This window comes from Bombus bifarius, unplaced genomic scaffold, assembly GCF_011952205.1.
Source record: "Bombus bifarius isolate JDL3187 unplaced genomic scaffold, Bbif_JDL3187 scf7180000008037, whole genome shotgun sequence".
Lineage (NCBI taxonomy): Eukaryota > Metazoa > Arthropoda > Insecta > Hymenoptera > Apidae > Bombus > Bombus bifarius.
In genome coordinates, this window is record NW_022884407.1 from 52,615 (window position 1) to 75,266 (window position 22,652).

Consider the following 22,652-nt stretch of genomic DNA (forward strand, 5'->3'; position numbering starts at 1 on the left):
TGGATCTCGTTCCACTTCTTCAAAAGAGCATCCTTTAGCTTTCTTGTGAGGAAATTTCCATTTTTTATGGAGTTTATAATTGGAGATTTTAAATATGCCGGTTATCATACATGAAAACGAAATTACCTTTCATATCCATTTTTTTCTCACTAGAAAAAGATTGCATTTTAAAATGTCAACATAAACCGTAAATTGTAACGAATTAACATCAGTTGCACTCATGCAACCTAAAACAATTACGGAACTTCCACCATGTTTCACTACAGACCGTAAGTTTCTGGTTTTAGTTTTTCATTTTTTTCACCCAAATATTACAGCGTCCATCGGTCGCGAAAATATTAAATTTATTTTTGTCCGTGAAAATTACTTCGTTGCGGTACTTCATTGGCGTACGGATATTATTATTTGCGAATTGTAATCATTTCTTTCCGTTGTTTCTCTTACAAAATATTTTATGCGGGCCACGCGATCGTGAAATCCTCGATTTTGTACAAAACTACGGACAGTACTAACAAATATATCGATATCGAAATTATTTTTAAGGTGCCTAACTATTTCTATCGCACTTACTTTTCGATTTTATCTTATCATTCTAATAATAATTCGGCCAGTATACTGATTAGTTTTTCCACTTCCTCAGTTATTTTCCAGTTTTTTTCCTAGTCCATACCTATCAATTATGCTTTGTATAGTAGATCGAGGTCTGCTTACTATCCGTGAAATTTCTGCTAAACTTTTACGCTGTACGTTATTATGCACATTGATAATAATTTGTCTTTCACCTATCGTAGTTTCTGCACATTTACGTCCCATTTTCCAACGATAATTCTGAATACATCGAAATTGTTAATGCTACTGATGCCGATAACGTCCCCAACATCAATCATGATTACGAAGCAATAATGTCATGTGTTTACTTTATGCATTCTCCGGTGAGCAGTTTGAAATAAGAACTGTAGGAATACTTATTGCTTGTATATTTCTGTTGATATTTTGCTTTTTCTTGCTCATTCCATAAGTTGTACAAGTAACTAATATTTTCTGGATTGTATCTATTCTAGAGGTTTCTCAAAATATGTACATATTCATTGTTCCTAAAAAATGTAGAAAAATTTAGTAAACAACAATTTCACGCAGTCACGTTTGAAATTCATTGGTACACGAATACTTTCTATACCCTGTAGATTATCTTTCTCGTATCTAGTTCTGTGTATTAGATAATTAATCAACTTTTTATATGAATATTATTCTGTCAAACTTTAAACATTTTTAATATAGAGAGTACTATGTAAATAAATTATACTTAATTCCAACTGTTGTAATATATTATAGGGATGTTGTTCATCTTTGTATTATACGCACTATATGTTTGGGAACAATTGCTAGAAAAACGAAGGAATATGTTTCCAAGTCAAAAAATAAAAATGAAGGACAAAACCCATTAGCTACAATTCCGTATAACTAGCATTTGATTACAGGTCTCCGATCCTAATTCAAAATTTATTGATAGGGAAACAAACTGTGGAAGAAGAAATATGGTACTAAACATGGTACTAAAATGGAAACTATCGTTCAGAATGTTGCTCTTGACAACATATTTCAATGTCATTGAAATCGATGGTCGTTTGCTATGTAAATAATTTCTGCATAATCTTCTTCTTTAAGCGAATTTGTAAGAGCTGAGCAATTGATTTGTCGTTCCTAATCAGTCGTTTGAAATCCTTTACATTCATTCATACCGGGTAATGAGTATTTTAATTGATTTTAAATATTGATAAGTAATGAACGGAAATTGAAACGCAATTCTATTATTCTTTATTTTCGTTTTATTTTTTATACTCCTCAAATCCGACAATTGTCATCGAATACTCTGTTGTAGAGTATTGAGAAATAAATATTGGTTCTATACAATAGGAAAAACATTTAATAAATAAGATACATTGAACGTTATAAAAATTATTTTGTATCACTCACATTTCAGCTGCTCGATTACCATTTTTCCGTTTTTCTTATTATTTCATTATTACCAATCTAACATAATTACTGAATGTTATTCAATAATTCTATTTTACAATCTGTGCGCTATAACATTAATATCCGTTGAAAATGTCGGCTGCATTAAATTCCTTAACTTTTTAATATCATTGGTAATTTATTCCTTAAACTCCAAATTACTTCTCAATCTTATACAATTAATATGTAGTTTGTTGTTTTGTATCGTAATATACGGGTATTGTTTCAACGACTTTTATCGAATAAATCTATTTTTAATTCAACATCGCAATCAGAAGTCTTTTCCACTCAGCAGTACAATCACTCTGGAAAAAAAAGATACTGGTGTTTTCGTTTTACAGTTCACGATAAATAAAAAGTCGTTTGCGAACGTGCAAATTTATTGCAAACGAAACATATATTACAGTTATGTGAGATGCATATTATTAACATTTATGTTAGAGATGCCTATACTTTTCTTTCTTAAATAAAATTAATAAACACATTCCTCTCCATGATTTTCTCTAATTTAAAAGTGCGATCAGAAGCCGCTTAAACTCTTCGCTGCAGTCACTCTGTAAATGCAAACAGAATGTAGGAAGGATTAAAGCAATGTAATAAGTGCAAAATAATATTATATTTATATACAGATTCAATGTACACGTACGCATGCACATTATGAAAGCAGTTTGAAATTAGTAAAATTAGTTAACTGGCATATGAATTACTTTATTAATTAAGGAATTTCGGTATGTAATTTTTAACAATTATAACAGACAATATTTATTTATATTCACTCGATAGGTCTCACAGAGATTAGTATAGTGTATTTCGATGCGAACGAACTAATTTTACGAGCAAACTCATATACGACATCATAAAGTCAAACAAAAACCAGCCATGTAGTACCGTAATCACTGCTAATTATTGATGTAATTTACTACAAATTAAAGTTAAGACATCTATACAGCTTCGCGGAATGTTGCGAAGATATATTCCTGGCGTTAAAGTAAGATTTAAAAATAAAAAGAATTGTTGAACATGAAATGCTTTCATCCAAGTAGAGCAAGCAAGAGTCTCTTGTAGTCTCCTGAACAGTCATCCTGAAATTTATGGAAAATTATGGGCAGCCAAGGTACAGGCAAGGTACTTGTTAAAGAATGAAGTGATTTATGAAAAATTAAGACACGCGTGTGTATAAAATTAAGACGTGTATTTTGTGCATTATTACTTTGATGAGAGTGAGTCCAAGTATAAATGTTTCTGCAAAGAAATCCTTAATTTTCATAATTCTATCAATACGATTCTTTTAGTTGCTATAACTTAAAATATCTATTTTTATGGGATACTTGATATACGTGCCATTAAATGACATTGTATATATTTCGTAATATGTATTTTAAACAAGTTTTATTGTTAAAAAAAAAAGAAAAGGTAAATATTACAGAAACATTTTTACAAAAACCCCAAGTATTTAGATAAAAATATGAAGTATCTCTGACTTACATCGATATCACCTGCAAGCGATTGCCCATACATTTTTTGATAAGTATCCTTAATATCTCCTAAATCGATTTCCGATCGAGCTACGATTATGCGTATCAATGTCGAGTCATCTGTACCTAATCCACGCATTGCTTTGTATAATCTCTCCGCAAAATATGCAGTTTTATCTCGTGCACACCTGACTAAAAGAAACAAATTCAAAATTAATTTGTTAGTCTGTATTTTGCATTGCATTTTCGTAATAAGCACAAAATGAATTTTCACGAAAGGCAATGAAAAACTTATTACAAAGAATTGTACTTGGAATTATGTGATCGCAACGAAACTACAAAACTTTGGTACAATGAATATGCTGTGAAGATTAGTTCAGATTTGAAGAAGATTGTCGGAATCTATGGGACATATTTAGGAGGTTTTAAAAGTAAATATCCGCATTGGATGTCGCGTATTATAGCGTATAACAAAGGACGATCGGAACAGTCTCTTTAAAGCTGGGTTTACACTGATTCGATATCATGCGAATGTAGTTATTCGGCCTAACACTGCATTGTAACTGGAACATAACCCCAACCTAACCCTAATCTAGACAGTGTTGTCATCGCGACAAGTAATCCACTGAAACGACTGAGTCGTAGATCTACTTTTTCAATCTAGCATTTCAATGTTCGGTGCTTAGATAACAGTGCTGGCTGAAGTGTACATATATTGTTTTGAGCAAATTCATTATCACTACAGTCTACCACTTTCATCGTCGAAAAAAGACTGGAATAATGTAGATTATCGGCCGATTTCCGATCAAGTCACTAGAATATAATCGCATGATCCAGCGCGACTCGATTAACGTAATCTCAGCTCAAGAGCTTTTTCACATAGCGATATGCGTCTAACAATAAGATACTCGATGCTAATGCGATACAGTATCTGACTAATGTCGTAAATAGATATCATTTATTTGTTTTTCGGTTGGTAACAACTTCTAGTCTGCAAAACAACACACATCTGTTAGCAAAGGCTGTCGCGAGCAAATGCTGAAGTAAAAGATTACCCACTTGGTTTATACAGAAAAGAGCTAGTAAAAAAATGAAAGCAAGTAGGAAATATTGGATTCATCCAACAAGATGAATAGAACAAAGGACTTGTTCAATTAATACGAATTTAGAAGGAAAGAAGAAGAATTTCTCATTCGCTATTTTAACAACTTTGTAGCGACTCTAGTGACACGCCTAAAGCAGAGACTAGGTGTTACTGCCAATTTATTCCGAGAATTCTCTTAATGTGATTTTAGTTTGAACTCCTTTCAAAAATCCTATCTGTCTAGATACTTCGTTTCTTTCTAACGACTCCTCTCTTCACTACTTCTGTCATTCATTTATTATTATATATCATTATTATATAGTATGATACTAATAATGAATCCAAACATTCACATGTATATACACTCATTCATTGATTTATTCTCTTCCAGGTTTCTTCTCTTTGAAGCAATAATTAATACTATTTCTGTTAAACAAACCAAACCATTCAAAATTAAATTTCACCAGTATGTTCTACATACTTTTTACATTCTAATAGAATGCAGAAAAAATAATAAGAGAAAAAACATTATACATACTAACAAAGATTCACAAACGCTTTATAAAAAGAGCTATAAGAAAAATATGGAACCTAAAGAGAATAGGCGAACGTTATCATAAAAGATTGATTAGTCGGGGAGAACACATTGTTTGACCCGCAAGATCACCTGGTCCTGCATCATTAGACTCTTATGGGCAACAACGAAAGAGATTGTGTGGAGAGTCGTGCGAGAGACAATTTACGACAAGAATTGGTAGAAAGGATTAATGGTCATTCACTGAACTAAAACAAGATAAACGTAATAATCGGAGAGTGATAAACTCAAACTTCGTATGATGTTAAGCTTGTACTCGAAACGGGAGACTGCACTTTGAAATAAAAACATAAAGCAATGTTTTTTTCAATGTAATAAAGCATGATTATAAAGCGTTTGCGGGCCTATGTTTATATAACATCTTTTTCTTATTTCTGTTCATAAAACATACTGATCAAGTTTAACTGTTTGAACTTCGAACACCTTATATAACCTAATTCTGATATTCAATCGGACAATTTTAATTTCAGCATTCACACACAAACAAATCACACAAGAATTAATCTTTGGTAAAGGATCCTATATTGGATTATACGCAATTATTATGGGAGGCTGACTTTATTTCTCCTACCACGTTCGATATGGCCGAAGTTTTTAAAATAATCTATATAGTATGGATTTAGCATAAAAGCGATGTTTACAAGAAGAATTTTTGACAACTCGAAAGTTAAGAGCCAAGAATTGCCTTACGGCGGTCGGTTTAACTCCAACTTACCAGGCCCGGTTTCAAAATTTAATTTAAAATTGTACATTCATCGTTATTTCTTTCGTTCATCTAACTTTATGTAAATTCTTATACTATCTGATTAATTAATTTCTCAATTTTTATTAACCTTTTGTACTCGGGTGTCCCACCTGAACTTATTCCACCGCAACTTTTTGAGAAATGCATGTTTCCCCAAAGTTTTCTATTAAAGTGGAACAAGAAAGCACATCAAAATATGGAACAATTACCAAGATATAGAAAAAATATCAGTAGATTTTACATCAGAAGAGAAAGTGAGAACGTGAAAGTGAGAAAGTGAGTTCACAACGATCCCAGCGCTTCTCTGCTCCACTTGAAAATAGCGATAAGGACGACTTGTAGAAAAAGATTGGTATAAAAGTATATCTCGCACTGTATGGTGAAATTTGAGGATGTAAATAAACAAGCCTAAAATTAGAGAGAAAGATTTTCAAAGTTGATCTCAGTTGGTCTTGAAGCGTCGAGCGTTACAGATAGGTTCTTGCACCAATAAGTCAGAAAATCAGAAAAATAATATTCTTGTGGCAAATATCATTTTGTAATTTCGTAATTTACCTCAGAAGGAAGAAAAAATAAAGAACCAATGACACGTTACAAGTTTGTCAAAAGTCATATAAATCGGTTGAGAGATGACTTTCGGAAATCTAGAACACGTCCATCCACATCTTCGTCGGACAATAGACTAGACAACAAACTAACATATTCCCAATGTGGAAGAAAGAAAACGGGACTGTATCGTTTGTTCTGATAGGAAAACAGCAGGCGAAAGGCGTAAAACAACTTAAACGTGTATAAACTAGCCTGCAATGCATATTGGGAATTGCTTCAAAATTTATCATACTGCAGAAAATTATAAGAAATAAAATTTTGACTTTTTGGCAAAAAATATGATCCTCAATGTCTACGAATTCACATAAATCAAAAATTACAATACATTTCTTGGCTCCAAAGCTATACTATTTACATTATTTTGACGATTCCTGGGTCCACGTTTTCGCAACAAAGTGGCGCCGAGTTGCTGGTAAGTAACATTCGAGACAGTTCCGGGTGCAAAGGGTCAATATAAGAATTTACATAAAGTTAGACACACAGAAGAAATAACAATGAATGTACAATTTTAAAGTAAATTTTGAAACCGGCTCCGGCAAGGTCGGTGTTGTATCGTAAAAATCAACATTTTGAACAACTTTTTCCTATACATATAATCACCAATCGGCCTTAGTTTTCGAGATATTCCCGAAAGACTGTCGATACCACTACAGTGAATTTTGCCTACAATTTTATTTTATGCGTCAGTATATCACTGTGTGAGGCGGCTGGTACCAATACACTGTCATAGACGAACAGTTATAGACAGAATTCGCTGTAGTGGTACCGGCAAATTTTTGCGAATATCTTGAAAATGAAGGCTGAGTAGCGGTTATATGTACAGGAAAAAGTTGTTCTGATATTAACACATATTAAAAAATCATCGAAATCGGTGAGGTGAATGAAACATCCATAATTATCCAGATCTTTAGTGATGTAAAAGTAGAAGTCCTGCTTATTTATTCTGTGTATAAGTATATATGTGCATTTGCATAAATGAGGTACCGGAGTATTGATACTTATTTAGAAAACAACAAGATATGTTTCCCTTGATTTTTCCCAGACTCTACATGATAAACTCTTCACAATCTAATTACATATATGTGCATATGTAATTATATATATAATTATATTATATGGTATATATTAGATAATACGGTATATATTAGATTAGATATATATGTATAGTTATCTAAAGCTTGTCCAATGAGGCGAAGAGGTCGGCATAAACAGAACGTAATTACTGTGGTTACAGCTAATGACTGCCAATCGTGTATCACTTATCGGCGGCCAATGGGTGTAGCTGTAGCTGCAGCAATCACGTTTTCTTTCTGTCTACCTCTGCCTCGTTTTGTTGGACAGACTACAATTAGATGACAAGCTACATGTTTTAGAGTATTCCTGAAAATATAAAAAATGTAAGCATAAATAATATGCATAACATTTGCACCAGTAGTGGATAAAGTACATAAAACTAATTGCATGCTACTTACTGATAAAAAAAGTTAATGACATTTTCTTGTATTATACCAAATAAAAATTGTGCGATTTTACTTCTTTATGAAAGGTAATATATATTTCTTACCAACTGCAAGATAGCCGTCTTCGACTGATCCGGAAAATTCTGTCTTAATAGCTTCTTCTAAGCTGTGACCAGCAAGGCGTTCATATTCCTCAAAAATTTTTCGTAGTTGAGGGAAACTTTTCGTAATGAGAATAGCATTAAAAGTACTTTCGTCTGTTCCCCATTGTTCCTCACCAGCTGCAAGTAATCTTTCGGCATCCTGCATTGCAGCTTGTTCGTCAACTTCAGGATTTTCATCTCTATTGGCCTATAAAATAATTTATACATATTTTACTAAATATATTTTTATTCTCAATAAGAATAATAATAAGAATAGTACTTCTATATTTGTGCGTTTGTTAATTTTGTAGATTGTGATATCAACTGTGCACTGTACATAAAATATCTTATGCGAATAATTAGTTCACAAATTATCGCGTTTAAATATTAAAATACTGTGCGAGATAATGTACGTGTATCGCCTCTTCTTGGAATTTTCGAAACGTTCTGAGAGAACGTAACAACGGTTTAAAATAGTAGCAAAAATAAATTATGAAAAGACAGTGCCGCTTTTATGTGATCATTAGACCACTGAATACGTCTCGATCATGTACACGACATTAAATGTGTGTATTAATGAGTAACTAGAATACAAAATAAGGATGCAATATTGAAAGTGACTTGCTGTGTGCCTCGTTTTAATCGAGTTGCACCACGAAGTATAATAAAGTTAAAAGTTGTTTTTAATCTCTCGTTAGTCATCTCGTACGTGTGACTAAAGTGAATATTTAGTAAACAAAAATGTTTGAATTTATTTGAATGTTCCTTTGAAACACCGTTTCTAGAGCTGTTACATCTTGAACTTCCGAGTCCAACGAGAGAACATATACATTAATTCGCAGAACTTTTATATTTAAAACATACATAAGAAATCCGAAGGTCTCACTAAAAAATCTGATCTATTGTACTTTTTTTATTGATTGTTACGTTACTTACTCCTATAAAACGCATCAACTACGTTTTTTCTTATGCGACTCAAATCAATTACTTCTCGTTCCGTAGATCACACGTTATGTCTACACTATGCTAATCGAACTCGACATTTATCACCAATTTTTTATGAAGATATCTGATAAATTATTATCCAAACATATCCATTAGACACATGACTGACTCATCGTTTTCAAATGACTTTGACATTGAATCTCAAAATTAAATGTTTTATATTGAATCGTATAGTATTCGTCACAGGAACAAAAGTCTCGAAGGAACTATGGGCCGTAAATGAACTGTTCTTTTAAAGAATGACGTTAAAGTTCCATTGGTGTTACTTATAATACGTTTAAATTTTGCAGTCAGATAAGAATTAAACACTGTTATATTAACGAGGAAACTAAAAATTATTCCTTAGTACATGAGATAATCCACTCTCGATAAAACAAAGACCTAACTCTATGACTTCAAACTATTGCAGAATTACTTACGGTACGATAAAATATTTCAAACGAGAATCGAATGGTATTGCAGAGAATGATACGGTTTGATATTATTTTCTTGCAGGTGTACAGGCAGAGACCAGGTGAAAATCAACTACGTTTTCCTTTGGATGGTATCAAAATTCTTATTGTGTTAATCGAACAATTCATTGTTCCATCTGAATACTTAATAATAGTCCATACTAAAAACTGTTAGTTCAGCAGATATTTTAATAGAGATATAACACAAATAACTTGGAAGAGAGAAGTATTATGTTGAAGGGATATTTCAGTAAAAAGTACTTTTGCAATAAAACAAAAATAATAAATCTCCTTCGTATCTGCTTTACGTATTGATTTGCAAAGAAATCAATGACATCGAGTCTTGAGACTTTGAAAATAGATGCTTCGTTCTATAATATTTGGAACAGGAACATTTATCTTATGTGCTAAGGAATAATTCCTCATCTTTCTGTTTCCTCATTAATATGACACTATTTACTTTCTATCTGACTGCGAAATGTAAACAGCGTCTGTTTGTAATTAACGTCAAAGTAAGAGATAATGGAACTCTAATGCTATTTTCCGAAAATACAGCTCATCTGTGACTCGTGATTTCTTCGAGATTTTTCTGTCTCGTAACAAGTACGGTGAAATTTAAGGTTGTCAATTTTGCGGCATCTCTTTTTAAGAGATCTACATCGATCCGCAAGTGTAGAATGAGAATCATTTGTCAAAACCATAACGTATAATTTTTTAACACTATGTAAGTAAGAATCTAATGAGAATAGAATGGCTCTTAGTCATTTACTTTCAATCCTTTTAAAATACGTTGACAATAGCGTGTGAGCTATCAACTTCTATCTTCATCACGCGTTAAATATAGAAAGATAGATTGATATTTGTTTGACGTCGTGCTATTACTCTGAAGCCACAAGTTTTCGTTTTTTCGATAGAGCGCTTTCCGTCTTTGCACTTGTATGAACTTAAATCGTGAACTTAAAACATGAATTTGTCAATATACAATACAAATGGATAAAAGTGGAAGGTACAAATTATGACAACAAAATTTAACAAGTAACTCGAGTAAATTAGTAAATTTTCACTTCATTTTCATTATAATTCCATTACTTTGAACACGTGTTCCAAACATCAGTTTCACCGTTTTCAAATTTCATTCAGTATTGAAACACCTATCCTTGTGCATCGATTTGCAATGTTTACATTTTATTTTTCCCCTATCCGGTCAACGTAGCAGCATCTATATATTTCACGTCATAACCCAAACACGATAGAATTCAGAATTCAGATTGTAATAGTGAAATATACACCACAAAAGTACAGTAAAATGAAAACCCTCTTATGTCATTAACACGGTCGTCACCAGCGTCATATAAGAAGCGAGGCGATAACTGTGATCAATATTTTCGTCCTTTTTAGAGATATGGTGAAACTTTGTTTACAAGTCGTACAATACGGGAGGAACCATGATATAGCAGTAATAATTTTTGCGTAGACGGAGGTTTTTCGGAGATGTCAAGATCACCCGCATTTTTTTAAATTGCTTGCCGTACTTCTTTATTCGGGCAGAATAGAGAGTGTTTAGCTGATTTCAGCAACCCCTAATAGAAGGTCATCAGACAATAAATAAAAAACGTTCAAAGTAGCGCCCGTTTGCATTAGTATAACTTTGAAATCATCGAACTGCCAAAACCCGTGCACTAGTTATCACTTCCGGATTCATAGTAGCACATGCCACACAAAGTCCTTATTTCATATCTTGTAATACTTTTCCTATATTAGTTGTTGGACATAGTTGTACGTAGTAAGAAGTAGAAAAGTACTCGGCGCATGCATGTAAAGTTGTTCAAGTTAAAGTTAAAAAGATCTTCCGGAATCGATGAGAATCAGTTTCCTGACTACCTCGTTCTCCACATTCAACTTCTTTTATTTATTGTTCGATGACTTTCTATGAATGAAATCATCTAAACACCCCCTATATCGCTAGAATAGAAAAGTAGGACAAGCAATCAAAGAAAATCGAGATAATCCTGAAATCTCAGAAAAACCTTCATATTAGGGCATTTTCTGTATCTGGTACGATAGATATCTGGTTGTAATCCATTATGCTGATCAACGTGTTAAGTTGTTACGAAACCGTTCAATGTAAAAAACGTAAAAGTTGTCGCGTTAAAAATCCAATAATTATCATTTATCACGAGTTAAGATCCATTCAATGTATTTGTTATCAAGTGAAAAAAGAAGTTTACTTTTTTCGAGAACGGAGATTCGGAAGAAAAATTTCGTTTCATGTTTCTTATTTATCATTCTGTTATCAGTTTGAGTATGTTATCAATTATTGTATAAGACATCATATGCATCAATTACCCTAGAAACATAAATATGACTGACTAATGCTGTGCTTTTGGAAATGTTTTGTGGTATTACAAAATGTTTAAATATATCGTTTCCTTTTAAAATAACAGTCCCAAATGTTGATCTTCGATAATATCATAATTCAGATAAATTTACAATTTAAACGAATATAAAGATAATAAAAGAGTAGCCTTGGTAAGTTTTAAAAATCATATAAATGTAATTATTATATTACAAAATTTACTTACGCATGAAAGTGAAACTAACAGCCTCTTAAAATAGCCAGAAGTATCGCTTTTCAAATCTTCCTCTAAATCCGTTCCATACACTGCAAATATATATAAAATTTATATCACGATGTAGCATTAAGATATGTTACATTTTTTACAAAGACGTTTCTGAAAAAGAAAACATTACGTTAAAGAATACATATTATAATTAAGAATTAAATGAATTTACAAAGGCTTTAATAAGAAAGAAATTATATCAGTGTACTACTACTATCAAAAATTGTAACATGCCAATTTTAAACAAGTAATTGTTTTCAAATAAAAAACATGCAACGCAAAATGTTTTAGAATCTTATACCTTCATACAAAACATGTGATTTCGTGACAGTTAAAAGATGCAGTGGTTTATGAAAGTATTCTTACACTTATCGACATCTTTTGTGAACATATTACGAAACTGTAACGAGACCCATCTGAAATGATTTTATTAGTAGAATTTTAAACGATTTTGAAAATGTACGTAGAAGCAATCAATCGGTTCATTTTTAACACTTATCATGTGCTTAAAGTCATTATTCAACTATATATTTTTTAATACGTACAGGTTTGTATTAAATATTTTCTACATATATTTTCAAATTAGAAAGAAATTTTGTCAATATAATTATAACAGTCGCCTCTCATTATAACGTTAATGAAATTCCAAAATGTTTTATATAATATGTACAATATATACATAAAAGATTTTTATGGTAAATGCACAAATACTTTCATGAACCACTGCATGAATATATGTAACAAAGTTAAGTATATTATAACTGTAAGTATATTATAACTCGTTAAAAATTAAAAAGAGATTGCCGATTTATTGAAGCAGATCCAGAAATACATACTGAAATAGAAGCTCATCGTATATCTAACTGTTACATAAATGCGTTAAATCTTTTGAAAATCCTTTATTCGATAGAAAAATAATATAGAGGGAAGTACGGCAACGGCTGATTCTGAACATTAAAGTAAGAAGGAAAGTTCCTATAGACGTACATCCGATGTGACGTTATTTTCGAGTAACAGCTTACTTTGTGCTGTAACAGTTGCTTACCTGCCTTCACAATATAGATTGTTCAAACAGCTTACAAGGATTTGTGACAGAGTTTCAACGTCGTCAACTGATGCTTTATAAATTAGAGATTTTAAATGCTCCCAATTCAAGTCTGGAGAGTAGGCTAACCAACAAACAAGGACAGGATGATTTATCTATTTACCAGGAACTCGTCGATCTATCTAATGTTTAGCATCATAAAATAAGCTGCAATTCGAAAGCAAGGTCATATCGGGTATATGTTTATATGAACTGCCGTATAATAATGCCGTACTTCCCACATGTTTTGATTCAGCCTGTATATTTAAAAAATACGATATATTGTGACCGTAAGATAAAATTATAATTTGATTTTCCTGATAGAGAAACACGTAGTACAGTAATGAAGTCCTGAGGTTGACTTTTTATCAAATTTACACATTGTCAATTAAGTCAAGTCAAGTTGACGTAATCAAGTATGAGAATGTTCACACTCTTATTAAAATGAACAATGCTTGCAGTAACTCAAACATTTTTAAGCACATAGAAGATTGTAGAATAATAAAGACATTCTGTTTTAAAAACGTTTCAAATGAAAAATGTACCCAATCGTATTTTCTTTTAATGACTTTAAATCATCCGGACAAATTGCTAATACTATTCATTCCAATTAATATTTAAAACATGCATTGTGTTAAAATATATCTTATGTAAAAGATATACTTAATAGCATGAGAAACATATCAAGGGAGAAGAAACTGGAGGATGTTAGAAAGTGGCCATTTTTTGGCATCGTCTGGAGTTGAAAGATTTATGTAGAATATTTAAGAGTGTCTGCCAGGGAACAAAAAGCATCCTTATCATTTTTCTGAAAAAAAATAATGTGGAAAATGAATCCAAACATGGGAATACGCTAATGATCGAACTCATCTAAGAGTTATATTTCATCTCCTTCTTCGGATACTGAACCGTCTTCACAGTAGTTAGTAAGGAAATTAGCAGGTAAATCAATTGGACAACCAACAACGCGAACGCCAACTTTTCATTCACATGTGAGTACAAGAATAGCTTCCAATCCAACTTTACTTTTGTCTATCAATATGTATACAAAATATTTTAAACTAATGAAATATCAAGAATATAATTTTTCAGCAAAATGCCATTATTTAATTCCATATAAATTTCATACTTTTTATAACCAATGCAACAGAACGTATTTCTTGTTGTGAATTCAATTCTAACTGTAACATGAGATGCTTGGCATAAACATTTCTCTGACTGTAAGAAGATATATTGACCTTATAATGACAGAGTTCACAGCTGCGACTTAAAAGAATTGTAACTGTTCTGATTACTGAAACTATAACAATAATATCTCTTTACTCTGATTTTTTCCGCTACTTATATTCCGATAATTACTTGGAATATCATTAAGTTATTGATTGGTACACATGTTCGTCTCTGAATGCAAAACGGGAAAGAGCGAACGCGTTATTGGTTGTTGTATTCATGTAGCAATGATTTTCTGGTACTTTGGTTTTGCTGGATTCCAAATTTTAACTAATTTCCGACTTGTCAGCTGATTTTTTCATTAATTATTTTGGAAATGGTTTAACATCCGAGAAAAAAGAAGACTAAATATAAGGAATAGGTGAGTTCGATCGCTATCAAATGTTTAGATTCATTTCTAATAACTTCCCCATTGCTTTTTCAGAAAAATGATAAGGATACTTTTTGTTCCTCGGGAGAAACTCTTAAAAGTCCTACATGAATTTTTCAATTCCAGGTGATGTTAAAAATGGCCACTTTCTAACATTTTTCTTTCTTTGTTTAGGTCAAATATGTTATAGTGTGAGCATGAATTTTTTTTTTTTTTAAGAGAATGAATGATGGATCTTCCTTAAAAAGAAGATTATAGTATTTCATTTTAGTAGCTATTGAATTATTTGCAACAATGTTGTCCATATTTCTACTAAATATTTGTATTTATTTAAAAAAGCATTCGAACAAAAACAGGCTTACCTTCTTTATAAACAGCAGATATGGTTTTGATGCCATAGTTGCTAAGAGATGCCAGCACCTCGATTAGAGCACCTTCGTCCGTGCCAATTCCAGACATCGCATTATGAAGTTCTTTAGCGAAATATTCCGGTAACGGTGTCATCAATGCTATAATTGCCTTTTCAAAATTACCACCAAGTTCTGATTTCAACTCAGAAATCAGATCCTTTCCATACATGGTTTTAAATTTGTCAGCTATTTCAAGTCGTTGTACAATTCCACGATGAGCAAGAACATCGATTATGGCCTGTTCATCAGTGCCGAAACCCTTCATGGCAGTTCGTAGAAGAGCTGCATCTTCTTCTGGGTCGAAGGGATCAGCAGAATAGACAGTTGGTGTGCACTAAACGAATAAAATAAAATGCGAAATACATATTACATAGATATATAAAACTTTTCACTATTTATTTCAAAGCAATATGTAATAATAAATATCTAAAAAATGTTTAACGAGTATTTTGCATATGAATATTACAAATAAACAGAAAGCACGACAAATAAACATTTTTTAGCCCCTTTGTTTTACAGGAGAAATACGACTTTATTTTATAATATAATAGTTTTAACATGATATGTACCGCATGCACTATTAGTAAGATTTTGTCATCATGTCTTTTGCAATCCGAATTGATTAACCTTCAAATAATAAAACAAGTATTTTTATTACGTTTTGTCATTGTGTCGTCGATTAACCAGCTTCGTTGAGAGCAAGGCAACGCGGACAAATCAAGACCTACTAACTAATCGGGACCTAACCTAGAATAAGTCACGGAACGTTGACCGAAATTCATAATTCGTCGCTATTTCGCATTCATTCTGCGTCTTCTATTCGTCGCAGAATCAAAACCAATAATTGGGTTCATCTATACTTAATGAGACGATATTATTCTGTGTATATAGATATTACATATAATTTATGTATAATTTATGTGATATTAAATATAATTTATCCATTTATGTAGAAACGTACATATTAAAGTTTAAAGTACAAAAGTTTATTCCGAAGACAACGAGTCTTCACAATTAAAAGCGAGGATCATTTTGGCATTCGAAAAATTAGAAACGGAGATTACGTTAAAAAACGTGCACGAAAATTTGATTCGGATAGCACACTGGTATACAGCACGGTCGCTAAAATTTTCAACGATTTTTGCATTAATGAAGTAAATCTTAAGAATTACATGCTTTATTATTACTCATAAACCTACGGCATATGATTTGTATTATGATCCATTTAACCATGGCATACTCAAGTGCATGCGTCTTATTTTTCATGTGCAATCACTTCCTCTAGGTTGTACCATCAATACTGGATCACCCTGGATAGGGTCCGATTAATTACAACCAGTTCAAACGATGCGGTCTTTTGACCGATTCGATAATTTTGCGGAATCGGTAATAGCCGAAAACAGTGTTCACTTGTTTCTGTATTTCCGCCGCACGTTCAGCTTCCAAACTTACGAATTAATATATTCAGTGCATGCAGTGTGTAATAGCTATTATTATAATAGCTTATCCTTCATTTGCCGAATCAATTACTTGTCAGTTGTAGTAAAACATACTTACGTAGGATTCACATACGTGTGAAATTACCGATTCGGTCGCTTTCGACATTCAGCTTCATAGATATGTATGAAATGGCCCGGTAGTAAAACTGAATCAGTCGGAAAGTATAGAAAACAGATGAAGAATAGAGGAAGAAAGAAATAAGGAATACAAAGCTCTTGAAGCTACTACGATCACAGCAAGCATTTCTAACATGTGAAGAAGGAGAAGACCAAATTTTGAATTGAAATGAATCAGATGCCAAAATGATAAAATTGATAGATCACGAGATAAATTTGCATGACATTGCGAAGAACAAAATCGTAAGAGTTGGATTTTCGGTGTAGATATGAAACAGTATGAACGCCGCTTTCGAATTGGTCAAGAAATCACGTCGTCTGAACTAACCTTTAAAAGTTCATTTATAACCGTGCTGTATCCGTTTCGTGTCTCAGTCGCAGTCTTGCGCCGGACCCCAATTGGTTACCATACTTTTAAATATGTATCCGTATCGTGTTAGTCATCATCCGCAGCGTGGACGTGTTGCATTCACATTTGGTAATCTCCTATATTTCTCCTATTTGCCGATCTGACCGGAGAGGCCAGCCCATCGCATGGGCTTGTATAAACGTATCTGAACATGTCTCGTCCATGTATCACGCTATAAATATGATTTTATCTTAATAAATCTTTTTATCCGTTTGCCATAACGGATGTACAATGAATCGCCTTTTCTTTCTTTGTTGCTTTGTTTCTTCTTCCTCTTCTTCATACAAACGTATCGCTGCTATAGCTAAGTCTTTGGTTGGAAACGGCAGTTTGTTATATACTTGCGAAGTAGAGAAGTTTGACTTCTATGTCTGACTAGCATGTTTGTCTCGGGTATATCCCGGCTGGTAGTATACAAATATTAATGAATAAACGTCCGGTCACTGTTTGGACACGGAACGGATTCGGCACGATTATTTATAAATGGATCACAAGTTATGTATGATATGATATAAATATGATATGTATAATCGTATTCAGGTTAAACAATGCTCTACTGTAATTCTACCGTGTCTGAGAACCTGAATTGTACTATGTTTTAGTTGTGCCCATAAATGTTCAATTTAGCATGTAATTTAGATCCTAATTATCATACAAAATACACACTTTTAAAATGGTGAAATTAATTGTAATTAATGATTTCTAACTATTTTAACTTGTTTGAACGTAATAGAAAGTATTATGTAATGGTGATATATACAAAATAACAAACTTGAACAATAGAAACATGGTAAACAAAATCTTATGGTTTGAGAGATCTCCCCTATTCAAAGAATTGCTGATTTAATGTAATTTAATGTAAAAATTTATCAAAGTATTTTATTTTATTTAATTATTATTTTAGATAAAACACACTTGAGACAGTGGTTAAATAATTGCTTTAAAAAATGTGGATAACTGTTCTAAAGTACCCATCTCTGCACTTAAATTCAATTGAGAATTTGAAGGAAGATAAGATCGCACAAACAAGTTTAAACATTCAAACAAAATTTAACTATGCCTATAATGGAACTTCAAAACTTTATTTTGAAATTAACTGATATGATATGTCATTATTGTTATCGTTTCAAAAGGCGAAGCTACGAAATATTAATATTAATTTACGACATTAAAAGATTTCTCCTCTAAAACGAAATAGGTTTGGGCTTTCATATTGTGCGTGTACCGTATACATAAAGTAGAAAGTAGTTAGTAATTACCTGCACATGATAGTACTGAGTGGCCGACATTATTCGAATCAGCTAAAAAATACAAATTCATATTAAAATCATATTAAATAATAGTATATGTATAATATTCATGCTATAGATATATTTTAGAATTCTTATTTCACGGAAAATTTGCACAATTAAGATCAACCTATCATTAAAATAAATTACTACCTGAAAACAAAATTTATTAGATAACATTTCATAAACACTTCATCGAAAGCATTAATTAATCAAACTCATACTCCTATCCTAATGATTAACATTACACATTTGTTTCATTAATAATTGTTCAATGTTCAACATATAAGATGCGATTAAAAATAAAATACAGTTGCAGACGCAATTAATATTAAAATATCGTATAGAATTTGAGGGTGTAATGTCATGAGAAATAAATGAATCTACTAATGACGAGATATTGACAACAAAATGGTAAACTTTAGGTATACCATAATAATAATACGTTTTAATTATCATACATATTTCCTTTCAATGCCTTAAAAATAGGAATTTGCTTAAACGTAATATACAAAACATAGTTGCGTTTAAAAATATCGCTTTAAAAACATAAAATCATTCTATATTAATAACATTTTCATTATAATTCTAACAACATCATCAAAGCCTTGTAATGTAAATGTAGCAACGTTAGTGTTTAAAAACAGGTAACAATTTTAAAGTTTATTGTAATATAATCTTAGTTAATAACAATCTTGATAAATTTGAAATGAAGTCGAAATGCTTAATATTGTATCACAATAAGTTAGTTTTCTATCTTGACAGTCCTATTTTTCCATTCGCGTATCTTATTTGTCTTCCCACCTAACTGTACATAATTTTAAAATGTGAGAAAACATATTATCAGGAAGTGTGTGTTGATGAAAAGTATATACATAAGTATACGGCATTGCGAAATTGAGGTGAATAATGACTTGAGTGGCTGATATAAATATCTTTGAAGACCTGCAGTTAACCTTGTTTGATATATACGCGAAGAAGAATACCAAGAAACTATCGTAGTGAAATTCCAAAGATTGTATTGATCGGTGTCTATGTATAAACAAGTATTTGGGGTGTGGCTCTTACCTTCTTTTGAAGCGGTTACGGGTTCTATTCGCTCTTCTGGTACCGGTTCCGTTCAGTTCTCGTAACCAACTGAAACGAACCTTCGCTCGTCACGGATATTCTTTGCAGGAATGGTGGGAGCAACAAACGGAGAACGTATGCGTCTACTATAGGAAATGAGATTTAACGATGACTTAATGCGCAATTCATACGAAAATTGTGCTATATACAATATAATGTTAAGCGTTGAAAAACTATGTGTAAATGTTGTAAGAATCAAGAAATCCTTGTAATGTAGCCTCTGTTGTTCTACAATTAATGAAAGATATATTAATCTAAAAAATATACATCATGAATATTGAAATCACAATTGTTATCTAGATATACAATTGCTTGAGAATGAGATTCAGGTATCTAGTTTATGCAAAAATATAATGTATTTATATATAGATACACAGAATAAAGTAATTGGAATCGTTAAGAATGTATCAATTTTAATAGTCTATATTTTATTTACATATATATATATATACATATATTATAGTTATTATATATTACATATTATATATATATAATATATATATATATATAATAAAGCTTATGTCTATTAAAAATTCTTCGTTTTGTACTGTATATATTGGTAAAACACAGCAATTTTAATATACATAGAAATATATTATACGGAAATACTACTAGCAAAATATAACGTTAAACTATTTAATCAAAGATTGAGTATTTAAAGCTAGGCATCACAAATAAATATATAGAAGACATAGAGACTATATATATATATATATATATATATATATTTCCGTATAATATATTTCTATGTATATTAAAATTGCTGTGTTTTACCAATATATACAGTACAAAACGAAGAATTTTTAATAGACACAAGCTTTATTATGTAAGTTAAACAAATGTGCATTGTCTAAATTTAATTTTCTTATATCATATTTAATATAGAAATAACATTATTTTCATATTGTTTGAATGAAACTTTGAGAAAGAGAAAGACAAAGAGAGACAGGAAAATTAATGTATTGTAAATAACTAATTGACTATGAAATAAAGTGTTAACTGTTCCTATTTAATTTGTTTCACGCGTATTTGTATATTACACATACAGAATTACTAATTAACTGCACCCGTTGAATTTGTTAAGTACAACAATTTAAAACAAAATAAAAAAAGTAAAACAAATGCAGCAAAAAAATGCAATATATTTCACTTAACAAACAGAGTATTTTAATATTACTATTCTACTATTGGTATATTAGTTGTATACGGATTATATGTATATGATATAATTGACAAGTATTTTTTCTAATTCAAAGATGTACCGTTCCTGTATTATTAATGAAAGAAAATACGTTAAAAATCAATATCAATATTACAAAGTTTCCTGCTTCACTTTGACATTTCATTATCTAATTGAATTATTTACTCACCTTTAGACAATGTTAATTTTAGATTATAACAATTAAAAAGGCTATATAACAGTGCGTTACTTCTCTAGAACACTAAACACAATTTTCGTATCACTATCACCGGTTTTACAAATCGATTAAACGTATGTAATACTTATCGACAAATAAGAAGCGTCTTGATGTAGTTACATGCAGTCGCGCACACTAAATGGTTACAGTATCTGAAAGAAACAATTTCACATTATAATGTAACAAGAGGATCAGTAGAAGAGAGAATTGGTGGGGGAGCGACGTAAAGTCGATGACGTGTCATATAAAGTATGCTGCAGAGTAACGAAGAGAGAGACTATCGTCATAACCGCGACTAGGTCTCCCGTTCACCAAAAGATTCTCAAGAAACAAGGTCAGGTGATTCATCGCATTGTATGTGTATTACGAATATCATATATACGTATCCATTAAGTTCTTTGAACGGTGACGAAACGAGATTCCTTGACTTGTTAGATAAAAGCCTGTAATGATTACAAAACTAAGAAACATAATGACGTTATTTACCCGTTTAGAAATTATCTTTCTTTCTATTTATCTTACTTTACTGATGTAACTTATATATGCATATATATACATACATATATATATATATATATATGTGTGTGTGAAGTTGTCTACTTAACTTCCATACTTTGAATAAATTTTAAATTATATGTCGCATTTTGTATTGCGTTTTATACTTTTAAAAATGTCAAAGTCTAGTTTTATTAGCAAAAACCTAATAATTACCGAATAGTTACCTATCCATAGTTTTCGGTGAAATCGATATTATGAACAGCAAATTATTGAAAAATAAAGCAAGATATCTTAACAACTATTAGGTTTATCTCCAATAAAACTTAACAGATTTTTGTTAAGAATTAATTGCTTATGAAATCGCACTGCTAACTTTTTAATAATGTTGTTTTACTCATTAATGTCAGAAATAATTTTTCTTAACTTGCATTTTTATATAATATTTGTAAAATAATAAATTTCTCATATATAAACGACTATTATATAAATAATAAATATATTATAAATATTCCATATTTATTTATGTAGAAAAACAAAATTCAATGCAATGAAATTAAAAGAAGTACAACTTTTAATTATATCTTATGACAATGTACACTTTAATTAAATATCCAAACACATTAGTCATATGATATACACGATACACCATTTATATCTGTCGCATGAATCAACATACCTATGACCGAATGTTAATATAAGTGCACATATACATATAAAGTTTATAACAAATCGAAATCGTATTATGTTGGTCACGCGTAATGATACTATCAATCGTAATGTTATAAATCTTACAAATCAATTTTGTAATTACTATTGCGAAAATATAAAATATTGTCGTTACTTTGATATCTAAAACTATGTGCGTGTAGTAAACCAACGCATTCTTTACGCTAGCTTTAAATAAAACGCACTGTTTAAATTGAAGTGAAATATGAAAAATATAGAATATTATTTAATTTCAGATTTTTGAATATTAATAATTTAATTTTTTTAATTTT

The 22,652-nt window shown here is 31.1% G+C and overlaps 1 protein-coding gene across 5 annotated transcripts; it reads right to left on the bottom strand.

Annotated features, from left to right (window-relative positions):
• Window positions 1-1,940: 1,940 nt before the first annotated feature.
• On the bottom strand, window positions 1,941-21,290 carry LOC117207540 (annexin B9-like). 5 transcript variants are annotated; one of them, XR_004487542.1, is made up of 9 exons: window positions 21,109-21,290; window positions 19,679-19,824; window positions 18,581-18,622; window positions 15,249-15,630; window positions 12,164-12,243; window positions 8,086-8,332; window positions 3,499-3,680; window positions 2,902-3,095; window positions 1,941-2,318 (listed from the first exon to the last, which is right to left on the bottom strand). XR_004487542.1 is itself a non-coding variant. In XM_033447847.1 (8 exons), exons 3-8 carry the CDS (start codon window positions 18,608-18,610, stop codon window positions 2,268-2,270), a joined length of 972 nt encoding a protein of 323 aa, XP_033303738.1. In that variant the 5' UTR covers window positions 18,611-18,622; window positions 19,679-19,824; window positions 21,109-21,290; the 3' UTR covers window positions 1,941-2,267. The 5 variants fall into 5 exon arrangements, 3 of the variants coding, with proteins under 3 accessions (XP_033303738.1, XP_033303737.1, XP_033303736.1); XR_004487543.1 differs by lacking the exon at window positions 1,941-2,318 and adding an exon at window positions 2,373-2,567; XM_033447847.1 differs by lacking the exon at window positions 2,902-3,095.
• Window positions 21,291-22,652: the final 1,362 nt, after the last annotated feature.

What these genes read in the sequence shown, in the direction of transcription:
- LOC117207540 (XM_033447847.1), bottom strand. Translation starts at nt 18,610, where the DNA reads ATGTCGGCCACTCAGTACTATCATGTGCAG. An exon ending in ATCTGCTGTTTATAAAGAAG is followed by an intron (nt 12,244 to 15,248) that starts GTAAGCCTGTTT and finishes ATATATTTGCAG; the next exon opens with TGTATGGAACGGATTTAGAG. An exon ending in CGCTTGCAGGTGATATCGAT is followed by an intron (nt 2,319 to 3,498) that starts GTAAGTCAGAGA and finishes TTTTTTTTCCAG; the next exon opens with AGTGATTGTACTGCTGAGTG.